This window comes from Taudactylus pleione, unplaced genomic scaffold (assembly GCF_031769625.1).
Source record: "Taudactylus pleione unplaced genomic scaffold, aTauple2 ptg000278l, whole genome shotgun sequence".
NCBI classification, from domain to species: Eukaryota; Metazoa; Chordata; class Amphibia; order Anura; family Myobatrachidae; genus Taudactylus; species Taudactylus pleione.
In genome coordinates, this window is record NW_028284680.1 from 451685 (window position 1) to 467660 (window position 15976).

Sequence of the window (15976 nt, forward strand, 5' to 3'; positions counted from 1 at the left end):
GTAACAGCGCCACCCAGTGTTTATACGACAGATCACATACAGTAACTTCCATCCTATGTGTAACAGCGCCCCCCAGTGTTTATAAGACAGATCACATACAGTAACTTCCATTACATGTGTAACAGCGCCACCCAGTGTTTATAGGACAGATCACATACAGTTACTTCCATCCTATGTGTAACAGCGCCACCCAGTGTTTATAGGAGAGATCACATACAGTAACTTCCATTTCAAGCATAACAGCGCTTCCCAGTGTTTATAGGAGAGATCACATACAGTAACTTCCATCTCATGTGTAACAGCGCCACCCAGTGTTTATAGGAGAGATCACATACAGTAATTTCCATCCTATGTGTAACAGCGCCACCCAGTGTTTATAAGACAGACCACATACAGTAACTTCCATCCTATGTGTAACAGCGCCACCCAGTGTTTATACGACAGATCACATACAGTAACTTGCATCCTATGTGTAACAGCGCCACCCAGTGTTTATAAGACAGATCACATACAGTAACTTCCATTACATGTGTAACAGCGCCCCCCAGTGTTTATAAGACAGATCACATACAGTAACTTCCATCCTATGTGTAACAGCGCTTCCCAGTGTTTATAGGAGAGATCACATACAGTAACTTCCATCTCATGTCTAACAGCGCCACCCAGTGATTATAAGACAGATCACATACAGTAACTTCCATTACATGTGTAACAGCGCCCCCCAGTGTTTATAAGACAGATCACACACAGTAACTTCCATTACATGTGTAACAGCGCCACCCAGTGTTTATAGGACAGATCACATACAGTAGCTTCCTTCCTATGTGTAACAGCGCCACCCAGTGTTTATAGGAGAGATCACATACAGTAACTTCCATTTCAAGCATAACAGCACTTCCCAGTGTTTATAGGAGAGATCACATACAGTAACTTCCATCCTATGTGTAACAGCGCCACCCAGTGTTTATAGGACAGATCACATACAGTAACTTCCATTTCATGTGTAACAGCGCTTCCCAGTGTTTATAGGACAGATCACATACAGTAACTTCCATTTCAAGTGTAACAGCGCTTCCCAGTGTTTATAGGAGAGATCACATACAGTAACTTCCATCCTATGTGTAACAGCGCCACCCAGTGTTTATAAAAGAGATCACATACAGTAACTTCCATCCTATGTGTAACAGCGCCACCCAATGTTTGTAGGACAGATCACATACAGTAACTTCCATCTCATGTGTAACAGCGCTTCCCAGTGTTTATAGGAGAGATCACATACAGTAACTTCCATTTCAAGTGTAACAACACCACCCAGTGTTTATAGGAGAGATCACATACAGTAACTTCCATCCTATGTGTAACAGCGCCACCCAGTGTTTATAGGACAGATCACATAAAGTAACTTCCATTTCAAGTGTAACAGCACCACCCAGTGTTTATAGGAGAGATCACATACAGTAACTTCCATCCTATGTGTAACATCGCCACCCAGTGTTTATAGGACAGAACACATACAGTAACTTCCATACTATGTGTAACAGCGCCACCCAGTGTTTATAAGACAGATCACATACAGTAACTTCCATCCTATGTGTAACAGCGCTTCCCAGTGTTTATAGGACAGATCACATACAGTAACTTCCATTTCATGTGTAACAGCGCTTCCCAGTGTTTATAGGAGAGATCACATACAGTAACTTCCATCCTATGTGTAACAGCACCACCCAGTGTTTATAGGACAGATCACATACAGTAACTTCCATTTCATGTGCAACAGCGCCACCCAGTGTTTATAGGACAGATCACATACAGTAACTTCCATTTCAAGTGTAACAGCGCTTCCCAGTGTTTATAGGACAGATCACATACAGTAACTTCCATCCAATGTGTAACAGCGCTTCCCAGTGTTTACAGGACAGATCACATACAGTAACTTCCATTTCATGTGTAACAGCGCTTCCCAGTGTTTATAGGAGAGATCACATACAGTAACTTAAATCCTATGTGTAACAGCGCCACCCAGTGTTTATAGGAGAGATCACATAAGTAACTTCCATTTCAAGTGTAACAGCGCCACCCAATGTTTATAGGAGAGATCACATACAGTAACTTCCATCCTATGTGTAACAGCGCCACCCAGTGTTTATAGGACAGATCACATACAGTAATTTCCATTTCAAGTGTAACAGCGCTTCCCAGTGTTTATAGGACAGATCACATACAGTAACTTCCATCCAATGTGTAACAGCGCTTCCCAGTGTTTACAGGACAGATCACATACAGTAACTTCCATTTCATGTGTAACAGCGCTTCCCAGTGTTTATAGGAGAGATCACATACAGTAACTTAAATCCTATGTGTAACAGCGCCACCCAGTGTTTATAGGAGAGATCACATAAGTAACTTCCATTTCAAGTGTAACAGCGCCACCCAATGTTTATAGGAGAGATCACATACAGTAACTTCCATCCTATGTGTAACAGCGCCACCCAGTGTTTATAGGACAGATCACATACAGTAATTTCCATTTCAAGTGTAACAGCGCCACCCAGTGTTTATAGGAGATCACATACAGTAACTTCCATCCTATGTGTAACAGCGTCACCCAGTGTTTATAGGAGAGATCACATACAGTAACTTCCATCTCAAGTGTAACAGCGCCACCCAGTGTTTATAGGACAGATCACATACAGTTACTTCCATCCTATGTGTAACAGCGCTTCCCAGTGTTTATAGGATAGATCACATACAGTAACTTCCATCCTATGTGTAACAGCGCCACCCAGTGTTTATAGGATAGATCACATACAGTAACTTCCATCCTATGTGTAACAGCGCTTCCCAGTGTTCATAGGAGAGATCACATACAGTAAGTTCCATCCTATGTGTAACAGCACCACCCAGTGTTTATAGGACAGATCTCATACAGTAACTTCCATCCTATGTGTAACAGCGCCACCCAGTGTTTATAGGAGAGCTCACATACAGTAACTTCCATCCTATGTGTAACAGCGCCACCCAGTGTTTATAGGACAGATCACATACAGTAACTTCCATCCTATGTGTAACAGCGCTTCCCAGTGTTTATAGGACAGATCACATACAGTAACTTCCATTTCATGTGTAACAGCGCTTCCCAGTGTTTATAGGAGAGATCACATACAGTAACTTCCATCCTATGTGTAACAGCGCCACCCAGTGTTTATAGGACAGATCACATACAGTAACTTCCATTTCATGTGCAACAGCGCCACCCAGTGTTTATAGGACAGATCACATACAGTAACTTCCATTTCATGTGTAACAGCGCCACCCAATGTTTATAGGAGAGATCACATACAGTAACTTCCATCCTATGTGTAACAGCGCCACTCAGTGTTTATAAGACAGATCACATACAGTAACTTCCATTTCAAGTGTAACAGCGCCACCCAGTGTTTATAGGACAGATCACATACAGTAACTTCCATTTCAAGTGTAACAGCGCTTCCCAGTGTTTACAGGACAGATCACATACAGTAACTTCCATCTCATGTGTAACAGCGCCCCCCAGTGTTTATAAGACAGATCACATACAGTAACTTCCATTTCATGTGTAACAGCGCTTCCCAGTGTTTATAGGAGAGATCACATACAGTAACTTAAATCCTATGTGTAACAGCGCCACCCAATGTTTATAGGAGAGATCACATACAGTAACTTCCATCCTATGTGTAACAGCGCCACCCAGTGTTTATAGGACAGATCACATACAGTAATTTCCATTTCAAGTGTAAAGGGCCACCCAGTGTTTATAGGAGATCACATACAGTAACTTCCATCCTATGTGTAACAGCGTCACCCAGTGTTTATAGGATAGATCACATACAGTAACTTCCATCCTATGTGTAACAGCGCCACCCAGTGTTTATAGGAGAGATCACATACAGTAACTTCCATCCTATGTGTAACAGCGCCACCCCGTGTTTATAGGAGAGATCACATACAGTAACTTCCATCCTATGTGTAACAGCGCCACCCAGTGTTTATAGGAGAGATCACATACAGTAACTTCCATCCTATGTGTAACAGCGCTTCCCAGTGTTTATAGGACAGATCACATAGCTCTTATTTTATGTTTGGTCCGAAAGTTCTGTTGCCAGAAGAAAAACTTTTTTCTTACATTTTATCCCATACAACAAAAGGCTACAACACTGATATCACCCATGGTAAAGTCCTATGAAGCCTATTTAACAATATTGCCATTTATAAAACGCAACTGAATATGCAGGTGCTATAAATAAGTAACTGTTAATAAATAAATATTGCATTGATACTAGTATTTAGGGGTTAAAGTGGGCCGGAACAGGGCGGAACTGAGTTCCATCAGTTCTATTTGGAGACGGAACCAGTTCTGCCTCCTCCAGCCCACCTAACCCGAGCTGAAATTTTGTTGCCAGCGGGCACCCGGCTTCTTCTCTACAGCGGCAGCCGGAGGCTGGAGTTCACTCCAGAGCTCCGCCATAGGTCCGATGAACAACGGACGGCAGCGGACGGATGGTAAGTAGTGTGTGTTACTGTTTTTTTTGTGTAAGGGGCACTACTACTGGAGACACTACTACAGGGGGCACTACTACTGGGGGAACTAGGGGGCATTACTACTGGAGGCATTACTACAGGGGACACTACTACTGGAGGCATTACTAAAGGGGGCATTACCACCGTGAGCACTACTACAGGGGGCATTACCACTGGGGCCACTACTACTGGAGGCATTATTAAAGGGGGCATTACCACTGTGAGCACTACTACAGGGGGCATTACCACTGGGGCCACTACTACTGGAGGCATTATTAAAGTGGGCATTACCACTGTGAGCACTACTACAGGGGGCATTACCACTAGACGCACTACAAATGGGGGCACTGCATAAGGGACACCACTACAGGGGGCACTGCATAAGAGGCACTATCACTACTGGGGGGGACTGCATAAGGGGCACCACTACTGGGGGCATTGCATAAGGGGCACCACTACAGGGGGCATAAGGGGCACTACTGCTGTGAGCATTGTAGAAGGGGCACTACTACTGTGGGTATTTTGGAGGCACTGCATAAGGGGCACCACTACTGGGGGCACAGCATAAGGGGCACCACTACTGGGGCATTGCATAAGGGGCACCACTACATTGGGCATAAGGGGCACTACTGCTGTGACCACTGTATAAGGGGCACTACGACTGTGGGCATCATGTGTATTAGAGGAACTAGTACTGTGGCATTGTGTATAAGGGGCACTACTGTGTGTGTCATAATATGAATAAGGGACAGTACTATGTGAATCAGGGGCAATACTATGTGAATCAGGGGCACTATGTGCGATGTAATATGAATAAGATAGTGCTACTGTACGGCGTAATTTTAATTCTATTGTGTGAGCACGCCCCTTTCTTTCGAGACCACGCCCCTTTTGGTGGCTCGTGTCGTCCCTCTATTAAGATAGCGCTGAGGATATGCGAGTTCCACCACGTCTCTAGGACCACTTTAAGCCCTGCTAGTACTGCTGCAATACACGGATTGTTGTCACCATCTCAGGGTGCCAATGACAAACAGAAATCACAAAAACTGTATTATATTTTTCAAAATGTTTTTTTTTTTTTTTTTAATAAACATTTATTATTAGTGGTATTAAAGCCCAAATCTGTCCCACAGTGATGTTTCATTGTGGCAAACAACCGGCACTATTCAGCAGAATGTATGTTCCTCCTCTATTATACTCACCCTGAGGAGCACGGCAGTGCCTGGGAAGGGTCTGACAGTCCAGCCTGGGCACAATAATGTCCTGCTGGGCAGGGCTGGCACTCCTCTTGTGTACTGAGGCCTGCAGCCATTGAGTAGGATCCCGGCGGGCAGGGGACTGGTGACCGGGTTCCATTAGGGCAAAAGTGTCCGGCAGGGCAGATGTCGTTCTGTGGGTACTGTAAATCAAATGGGACCTGCCGAGAAAAAAACAAAAGGCTGTAGTGACAATCGGTGATCTCCTGTGATGATGTAGAGAGATGTATTTATGTATCGCACACAAAAGGCTGTAGTGACAATCGGTGATCTCCTGTGATGATGCAGAGAGATGTATTTATGTATCGCACACAAAAGGCTGTAGTGACAATCGGTGAACTCCTGTGATGATGTAGAGAGATGTATTTATGTATCGCACACAAAAGGCTGTAGTGACAATCGGTGATCTCCTGTGATGATGCAGAGAGATGTATTTATGTATCGCACACAAAAGGCTGTAGTGACAATCGGTGATCTCCTGTGATGATGTAGAGAGATGTATTTATGTATCGCACACAAAAGGCTGTAGTGACAATCGGTGATCTCCTGTGATTATGTAGAGAGATGTATTTATGTATCGCACACAAAAGGATGTAGTGACAATCGGTGATCTCCTGTGATGATGCAGAGAGATGTATTTATGTATCGCACACAAAAGGCTGTAGTGACAATCGGTGATCTCCTGTGATGATGCAGAGAGATGTATTTATTTATTGCACACAAAAGGCTGTAGTGACAATCGGTGATCTCCTGTGATGATGTAGAGAGATGTATTTATGTATTGCACACAAAAGGCTGTAGTGACAATCGGTGATCTCCTGTGATGATGTAGAGAGATGTATTTATGTATCGCACACAAAAGGCTGTAGTGACAATCGGTGATCTCCTGTGATGATGTAGAGAGATGTATTTATGTATCGCACACAAAAGGCTGTAGTGACAATCGGTGATCTCCTGTGATGATGCAGAGAGATGTATTTATGTATCGCACACAAAAGGCTGTAGTGACAATCGGTGATCTCCTGTGATGATGCAGAGAGATGTATTTATGTATCGCACACAAAAGGCTGTAGTGACAATCGGTGATCTCCTGTGATGATGCAGAGAGATGTATTTATGTATCGCACACAAAAGGCTGTAGTGACAATCGGTGATCTCCTGTGATGATGTAGAGAGATGTATTTATGTATCGCACACAAAAGGCTGTAGTGACAATCGGTGATCTCTTGTGATGATGTAGAGAGATGTATTTATGTATTGCACACAAAAGGCTGTAGTGACAATCAGTGATCTCCTGTGATGATGTAGAGAGATGTATTTATGTAATGCACACAAAAGGCTGTAGTGACAATCGGTGATCTCCTGTGATGATGTAGAGAGATATATTTATGTATCGCACACAAAAGGCTGTAGTGACAATCGGTGATCTCCTGTGATGATGCAGAGAGATGTATTTATGTATCGCACACAAAAGGCTGTAGTGACAATCGGTGATCTCCTGTGGTGATGCAGAGAGATGTATTTATGTATCGCACACAAAAGGCTGTAATGACAATCGGTGATCTCCTGTGATGATGTAGAGAGATGTATTTATGTATCGCACACAAAAGGCTGTAGTGACAATCGGTGATCTCCTGTGATGATGTAGAGAGATGTATTTATGTATCGCACACAAAAGGCTGTAGTGACAATCGGTGATCTCCTGTGATGATGCAGAGAGATGTATTTATGTATCGCACACAAAAGGCTGTAGTGACAATCGGTGATCTCCTGTGATGATGTAGAGATGTATTTATGTATCGCACACAAAAGGCTGTAGTGACAATCGGTGATCTCCTGTGATAATGTAGAGATGTATTTATGTATCGCACACAAAAGGATGTAGTGACAATCGGTGATCTCCTGTGATGATGTAGAGAGATGTATTTATGCATCGCACACAAAAGGCTGTAGTGACAATCGGTGATCTCGTGTGATGATGTAGAGAGATGTATTTATGTATCGCACACAAAAGGCTGTAGTGACAATCGGTGATCTCCTGTGATGATGTAGAGAGATGTATTTATGTAATGCACACAAAAGGCTGTAGTGACAATCGGTGATCTCCTGTGATGATGTAGAGAGATGTATTTATGTATTGCACACAAAAGGCTGTAGTGACAATCGGTGATCTCCTGTGATGATGTAGAGAGATATATTTATGTATCGCATACAAAAGGCTGTAGTGACAATCGGTGATCTCCTGTGATGATGCAGAGAGATGTATTTATGTATCGCACACAAAAGGCTGTAGTGACAATCGGTGATCTCCTGTGATGATGCAGAGAGATGTATTTATGTATCGCACACAAAAGGCTGTAATGACAATCGGTGATCTCCTGTGATGATGTAGAGAGATGTATTTATGTATCGCACACAAAAGGCTGTAGTGACAATCGGTGATCTCCTGTGATGATGTAGAGAGATGTATTTATGTATCGCACACAAAAGGCTGTAGTGACAATCGGTGATCTCCTGTGATGATGCAGAGAGATGTATTTATGTATCGCACACAAAAGGCTGTAGTGACAATCGGTGATCTCCTGTGATGATGCAGAGAGATGTATTTATGTATCGCACACAAAAGGCTGTAGTGACAATCGGTGATCTCCTGTGATGATGCAGAGAGATGTATTTATGTATCGCACACAAAAGGCTGTAGTGACAATCGGTGATCTCCTGTGATGATGTAGAGATGTATTTATGTATCGCACACAAAAGGCTGTAGTGACAATCGGTGATCTCCTGTGATGATGCAGAGAGATGTATTTATGTATCGCACACAAAAGGCTGTAATGACAATCGGTGATCTCCTGTGATGATGTAGAGAGATGTATTTATGTATCGCACACAAAAGGCTATAGTGACAATCGGTGATCTCCTGTGATGATGTAGAGAGATGTATTTATGTATCGTTAGCAAAAAGCTGCACAGAAACATGTATAGAAAGACGAAAGAAACCTCATGTAATGCTCTGATGATTATTTCCTTACAGGGGTATATTATTTCCTTACAGGGGTATAATCCTGAATCTAGGGGATTCCGCACACAGGATACATTTTCTAAGCAAGATACATAAGAAATAACCAACTGGATAGAGAAAGAAGACTCCGTGTTTGGGGGCAATCTTACAGTAATGGAATTATTGCAAATAAGCTCAAATATAACTTTTAATCATATGCATATAAGAGAAAAGAAATAAAGAAGACAATTTCCCTAGTAAACAGAATCCTTAATCGATTCTCAATAATTCTAAAATAAGTATTAAATTAGTGACTGGCCAAACATCACTAGATAGTTACTTGTGCGCAATCTAATATGGTTATTTATTCATTGTCAAAATCATTTTTAATATATGTCACGGGTAAAGACCAGGGTAGGCATCCAATTTACCCATCAAAATCATATATTTGCTGTATATTATAAAAACAGTATGGTGGAAATATATCAAAAATTGTGTACAGGGAAAAGGTATTGCACATGGCATCAGCCAATCATCTGTTAGCTCTCATTGTATGAGGTGACAGAACGGTGTAAGGGAAGAGCCCAGGGGCTGGATGAAGCTGTGATCAGTGTAGTGTATGAGGGACATTTGGAGGAAAGCAGATGTCAGCATTGTGTGAGGTGACAGAACGGTGTAAGGGGAGGGCCCAGGGGCTGGATGAAGCTGTGATCAGTGTAGTGTCTGAGGAACATTTGGGGGAAAGCAGAGGTCAGCATTGTGTGAGGTGACAGAATGGTGTAAGGGGCTGGATGTAGCTGTGATCAGTGTAGTGTATGAGGAACATTTGGAGGAAAGCAGATTTCAGCATTGTGTGAGGTGACAGAATGGTGTAAGGGTCCAGGGGCTGGATGTAGCTGTGATTAGTGTAGTGTCTGAGGAACATTTGGAGGAAAGCAGATGTCAGCATTGTGTGAGGTGACAGAACGGTGTAAGGGGAGGGCCCAGGGGCTGGATGAAGCTGTGATCAGTGTAGTGTCTGAGGAACATTTGGAGGAAAGCAGATGTCAGCATTGTGTGAGGTGATAGAATGGTGGAAGGGGCTGGATGTAGCTGTGATCAGTGTAGTCTATGAGGAACATTTGGAGGAAAGCAGATGTCAGCATTGTGTGAGGTGACAGAACGTTGTAAGGGGAGGGCACAAGGGCTGGATGTAGCTGTGATCAGTGTAGTGTAATGAGGAAAATTTGGAGGAAAGCAGATGTCAGCATTGTGTGAGGTGATAGAACGGTGTAAGGGGCTGGATGTAGCTGTGATCAGTGTAGTGTCTGAGGGACATTTGGAGGAAAGCAGATGTCAGCATTGTGTGAGGTGACAGAACGGTGTAAGGGGCTGGATGTAGCTGTGATCAGTGTAGTGTAATGAGGAACATTTGGAGGAAAGCAGATGTCAGCATTGTGTGAGGTGACAGAATGGTGTAAGGGTCCAGGGGCTGGATGTAGCTGTGATCAGTGTAGTGTCTGAGGGACATTTGGAGGAAAGCAGATGTCAGCATTGTGTGAGGTGACAGAACTGTGTAAGGGGAAGGTCCAGGGGCTGGATGTAGCTGTGATCAGTGTAGTGTCTGAGGGACATTTGGAGGAAAGCAGATGTCAGCATTGTGTGAGGTGACAGAATGGTGTAAGGGTCCAGGGGCTGGATGTAGCTGTGATCAGTGTAGTGTCTGAGGGACATTTGGAGGAAAGCAGATGTCAGCATTGTGTGAGGTGACAGAACGGTGTAAGGGGAGGGCCCAGGGGCTGGATGTAGCTGTGATCAGTGTAGTGTCTGAGGGACATTTGGAGGAAAGCAGATGTCAGCATTGTGTTAGATGACAGAACGGTGTAAGGGGCTGGATGTAGCTGTGATAAGTGTAGTGTAATGAGGAACATTTGGAGGAAAGCAGATGTCAGCATTGTGTGAGGTGACAGAACGGTGTAAGGGTCCAGGGGCTGGATGTAGCTGTGATTAGTGTAGTGTCGGAGGGACATTTGGAGGAAAGCAGATGTCAGCATTGTGTGAGGTGAAAGAACGGTGTAAGGGGAGGGCCAAGGGGCTGGATGAAGCTGTGATCAGTGTAGTGTCTGAGGAACATTTGGAGGAAAGCAGATGTCAGCATTGTGAGAGGTGACAGAACGGTGTAAGGGGAGGGCCGAGGGGCTGGATGAAGCTGTGACCAGTGAAGTGTCTGAGGAACATTTGGGGGAAAGCAGATGTCAGCATTGTGTGAGGTGACAGAATGGTGTAAGGGGCTGGATGTAGCTGTGATCAGTGTAGTTTATGAGGAACATTTGGAGGAAAGCAGATTTCAGCATTGTGTGAGGTGACAGAACGGTGTAAGGGGCTGGATGTGGCCCAGGGGCTGGATGAAGCTGTGATCAGAGTAGTGTCTGAGGAACATTTGGAGGAAAGCAGATGTCAGCATTGTGTGAGGTGACAGAATGGTGTAAGGGGCTGGATGTAGCTGTGATCAGTGTAGTGTATATGGAACATTTGGAGGAAAGCAGATTTCAGCATTGTGTGAGGTGACAGAATGGTGTAAGGGTCCAGGGGCTGGATGTAGCTGTGATCAGTGTAGTGTCAGAGGAACATTTGGAGGAAAGCAGATGTCAGCATTGTGTGAGGTGACAGAATGGGGTAAGGGGAGGGCTCAGGGGCTGGATGTAGCTGTGATCAGTGTAGTGTATGAGGGACATTTGGAGGAAAGCAATGTCAGCATTGTGTGAGGTGACAGAACGGTGTAAGGGGCGGGTCCAGGGGCTGGATGTAGCTGTGATCAGTGTAGTGTATGAGGGACATTTGGAGGAAAGCAGATGTCAGCATTGTGTGAGGTGACAGAACGGTGTAAAAGGCTGGATGTAGCTGTGATCAGTGTAGTGTCTGAGGGACATTTGGAGGAAAGCAGATGTCAGCATTGTGTGAGGTGACAGAACGTTGTAAGGGGAGGGTCCAGGGGCTGGATGTAGCTGTGATCAGTGTAGTGTATGAGGGACATTTGGAGGAAAGCAGATGTCAGCATTGTGTGAGGTGACAGAACGGTGTAAGGGGAGGGTCCAGGGGCTGGATGTAGCTGTGATCAGTGTAGTGTATGAGGGACATTTGGAGGAAAACAGATGTCAGCATTGTGTGAGGTGACAGAACGGTGTAAGGGGCTGGATGAAGCTGTGGTCAGTGTAGTATATGAGGGACATTTGGAGGAAAGCAGATGTCTGCATTGTGTGAGGTGACAGAATGGTGTAAGGGGAGGTCCCAGGGGCTGGATGAAGTTGTGATCAGTGTAGTGTTTGAGGGACAATTGGAGGAAAGCAGATGTCAGCATTGTGTGAGGTGACAGAATGGTGTAAGGGGAGGGCCCAGGGGCTGGATGAAGCTGTGATCAGTGTAGTGTCTGAGGAACATTTGGAGGAAAGCAGATGTCAGCATTGTGTGAGGTGACAGAACGGTGTAAGGGGAGGGCCCAGGGGCTGGATGAAGCTGTGATCAGTGTAGTGTCTGAGGAACATTTGGAGGAAAGCAGATGTCAGCATTGTGTGAGGTGATAGAATGGTGGAAGGGGCTGGATGTAGCTGTGATCAGTGTAGTCTATGAGGAACATTTGGAGGAAAGCAGATGTCAGCATTGTGTGAGGTGACAGAACGTTGTAAGGGGAGGGCACAAGGGCTGGATGTAGCTGTGATCAGTGTAGTGTAATGAGGAAAATTTGGAGGAAAGCAGATGTCAGCATTGTGTGAGGTGATAGAACGGTGTAAGGGGCTGGATGTAGCTGTGATCAGTGTAGTGTCTGAGGGACATTTGGAGGAAAGCAGATGTCAGCATTGTGTGAGGTGACAGAACGGTGTAAGGGGCTGGATGTAGCTGTGATCAGTGTAGTGTAATGAGGAACATTTGGAGGAAAGCAGATGTCAGCATTGTGTGAGGTGACAGAATGGTGTAAGGGTCCAGGGGCTGGATGTAGCTGTGATCAGTGTAGTGTCTGAGGGACATTTGGAGGAAAGCAGATGTCAGCATTGTGTGAGGTGACAGAACTGTGTAAGGGGAAGGTCCAGGGGCTGGATGTAGCTGTGATCAGTGTAGTGTCTGAGGGACATTTGGAGGAAAGCAGATGTCAGCATTGTGTGAGGTGACAGAATGGTGTAAGGGTCCAGGGGCTGGATGTAGCTGTGATCAGTGTAGTGTCTGAGGGACATTTGGAGGAAAGCAGATGTCAGCATTGTGTGAGGTGACAGAACGGTGTAAGGGGAGGGCCCAGGGGCTGGATGTAGCTGTGATCAGTGTAGTGTCTGAGGGACATTTGGAGGAAAGCAGATGTCAGCATTGTGTTAGATGACAGAACGGTGTAAGGGGCTGGATGTAGCTGTGATCAGTGTAGTGTAATGAGGAACATTTGGAGGAAAGCAGATGTCAGCATTGTGTGAGGTGACAGAACGGTGTAAGGGTCCAGGGGCTGGATGTAGCTGTGATTAGTGTAGTGTCGGAGGGACATTTGGAGGAAAGCAGATGTCAGCATTGTGTGAGGTGAAAGAACGGTGTAAGGGGAGGGCCAAGGGGCTGGATGAAGCTGTGATCAGTGTAGTGTCTGAGGAACATTTGGAGGAAAGCAGATGTCAGCATTGTGAGAGGTGACAGAACGGTGTAAGGGGAGGGCCGAGGGGCTGGATGAAGCTGTGACCAGTGAAGTGTCTGAGGAACATTTGGAGGAAAGCAGATTTCAGCATTGTGTGAGGTGACAGAACGGTGTAAGGGGCTGGATGTGGCCCAGGGGCTGGATGAAGCTGTGATCAGAGTAGTTTCTGAGGAACATTTGGAGGAAAGCAGATGTCAGCATTGTGTGAGGTGACAGAATGGTGTAAGGGGCTGGATGTAGCTGTGATCAGTGTAGTGTATATGGAACATTTGGAGGAAAGCAGATTTCAGCATTGTGTGAGGTGACAGAATGGTGTAAGGGTCCAGGGGCTGGATGTAGCTGTGATCAGTGTAGTGTCAGAGGAACATTTGGAGGAAAGCAGATGTCAGCATTGTGTGAGGTGACAGAATGGGGTAAGGGGAGGGCTCAGGGGCTGGATGTAGCTGTGATCAGTGTAGTGTATGAGGGACATTTGGAGGAAAGCAATGTCAGCATTGTGTGAGGTGACAGAACGGTGTAAGGGGCGGGTCCAGGGGCTGGATGTAGCTGTGATCAGTGTAGTGTATGAGGGACATTTGGAGGAAAGCAGATGTCAGCATTGTGTGAGGTGACAGAACGGTGTAAAAGGCTGGATGTAGCTGTGATCAGTGTAGTGTCTGAGGGACATTTGGAGGAAAGCAGATGTCAGCATTGTGTGAGGTGACAGAACGTTGTAAGGGGAGGGTCCAGGGGCTGGATGTAGCTGTGATCAGTGTAGTGTATGAGGGACATTTGGAGGAAAGCAGATGTCAGCATTGTGTGAGGTGACAGAACGGTGTAAGGGGAGGGTCCAGGGGCTGGATGTAGCTGTGATCAGTGTAGTGTATGAGGGACATTTGGAGGAAAACAGATGTCAGCATTGTGTGAGGTGACAGAACGGTGTAAGGGGCTGGATGAAGCTGTGGTCAGTGTAGTATATGAGGGACATTTGGAGGAAAGCAGATGTCTGCATTGTGTGAGGTGACAGAATGGTGTAAGGGGAGGTCCCAGGGGCTGGATGAAGTTGTGATCAGTGTAGTGTTTGAGGGACAATTGGAGGAAAGCAGATGTCAGCATTGTGTGAGGTGACAGAATGGTGTAAGGGGAGGGCCCAGGGGCTGGATGAAGCTGTGATCAGTGTAGTGTATGAGGGACATTTGGAGGAAAGCAGATGTCTGCATTGTGTGAGGTGACAGAATGGTGTAAGAAGAGGGCTCAGGGGCTGCATGTAGCTGTGATCAGTGTAGTGTATGAGGGACATTTGGAGGAAAGTAGATGTCAGCATTGTGTGAGGTGACAGAACGGTGTAAGGGGAGGGCACAGGGGCTGGATGTAGCTCTGATCAGTGTAGTGTTTGAAGGACATTTGGAGGAAAACAGATGTCAGCATTGTGTGAGGTGACAGAACGGTGTAAGGGGCTGGATGTGGCCCAGGGGCTGGATGAAGCTGTGATCAGAGTAGTGTCTGAGGAACATTTGGAGGAAAGCAGATGTCAGCATTGTGTGAGGTGACAGAATGGTGTAAGGGGCTGGATGTAGCTGTGATCAGTGTAGTGTATGAGGAACATTTGGAGGAAAGCAGATTTCAGCATTGTGTGAGGTGACAGAATGGTGTAAGGGTCCAGGGGCTGGATGTAGCTGTGATCAGTGTAGTGTCAGAGGAACATTTGGAGGAAAGCAGATGTCAGCATTGTGTGAGGTGACAGAATGGGGTAAGGGGAGGGCTCAGGGGCTGGATGTAGCTGTGATCAGTGTAGTGTCTGAGGGACATTTGGAGGAAAGCAGATGTCAGCATTGTGTGAGGTGACAGAACGGTGTAAGGGGCTGGATGTAGCTGTGATCAGTGTAGTGTAATGAGGAACATTTGGAGGAAAGCAGATGTCAGCATTGTGTGAGGTGACAGAATGGTGTAAGGGTCCAGGGGCTGGATGTAGCTGTGATCAGTGTAGTGTCTGAGGGACATTTGGAGGAAAGCAGATGTCAGCATTGTGTGAGGTGACAGAACTGTGTAAGGGGAAGGTCCAGGGGCTGGATGTAGCTGTGATCAGTGTAGTGTCTGAGGGACATTTGGAGGAAAGCAGATGTCAGCATTGTGTGAGGTGACAGAATGGTGTAAGGGTCCAGGGGCTGGATGTAGCTGTGATCAGTGTAGTGTCTGAGGGACATTTGGAGGAAAGCAGATGTCAGCATTGTGTGAGGTGACAGAACGGTGTAAGGGGAGGGCCCAGGGGCTGGATGTAGCTGTGATCAGTGTAGTGTCTGAGGGACATTTGGAGGAAAGCAGATGTCAGCATTGTGTTAGATGACAGAACGGTGTAAGGGGCTGGATGTAGCTGTGATCAGTGTAGTGTAATGAGGAACATTTGGAGGAAAGCAGATGTCAGCATTGTGTGAGGTGACAGAACGGTGTAAGGGTCCAGGGGCTGGATGTAGCTGTGATTAGTGTAGTGTCGGAGGGACATTTGGAGGAAAGCAGATGTCAGCATTGTGTGAGGTGAAAGAA

At 45.6% G+C, this 15976-nt stretch overlaps 1 protein-coding gene across 1 annotated transcript in view; it reads right to left on the bottom strand.

The window, feature by feature from the left end:
• The window catches only part of LOC148513469 (uncharacterized), a 466228-nt gene that overhangs the window by 246690 nt on the left and 203562 nt on the right, over window positions 1–15976 (bottom strand). Inside the window, exon 61 of the mRNA XM_088481822.1 lies at window positions 5760–5974. Coding sequence (XP_088337948.1) covers window positions 5760–5974 — 215 coding nt within the window. The remainder of the gene's footprint in view (window positions 1–5759; window positions 5975–15976) is intronic.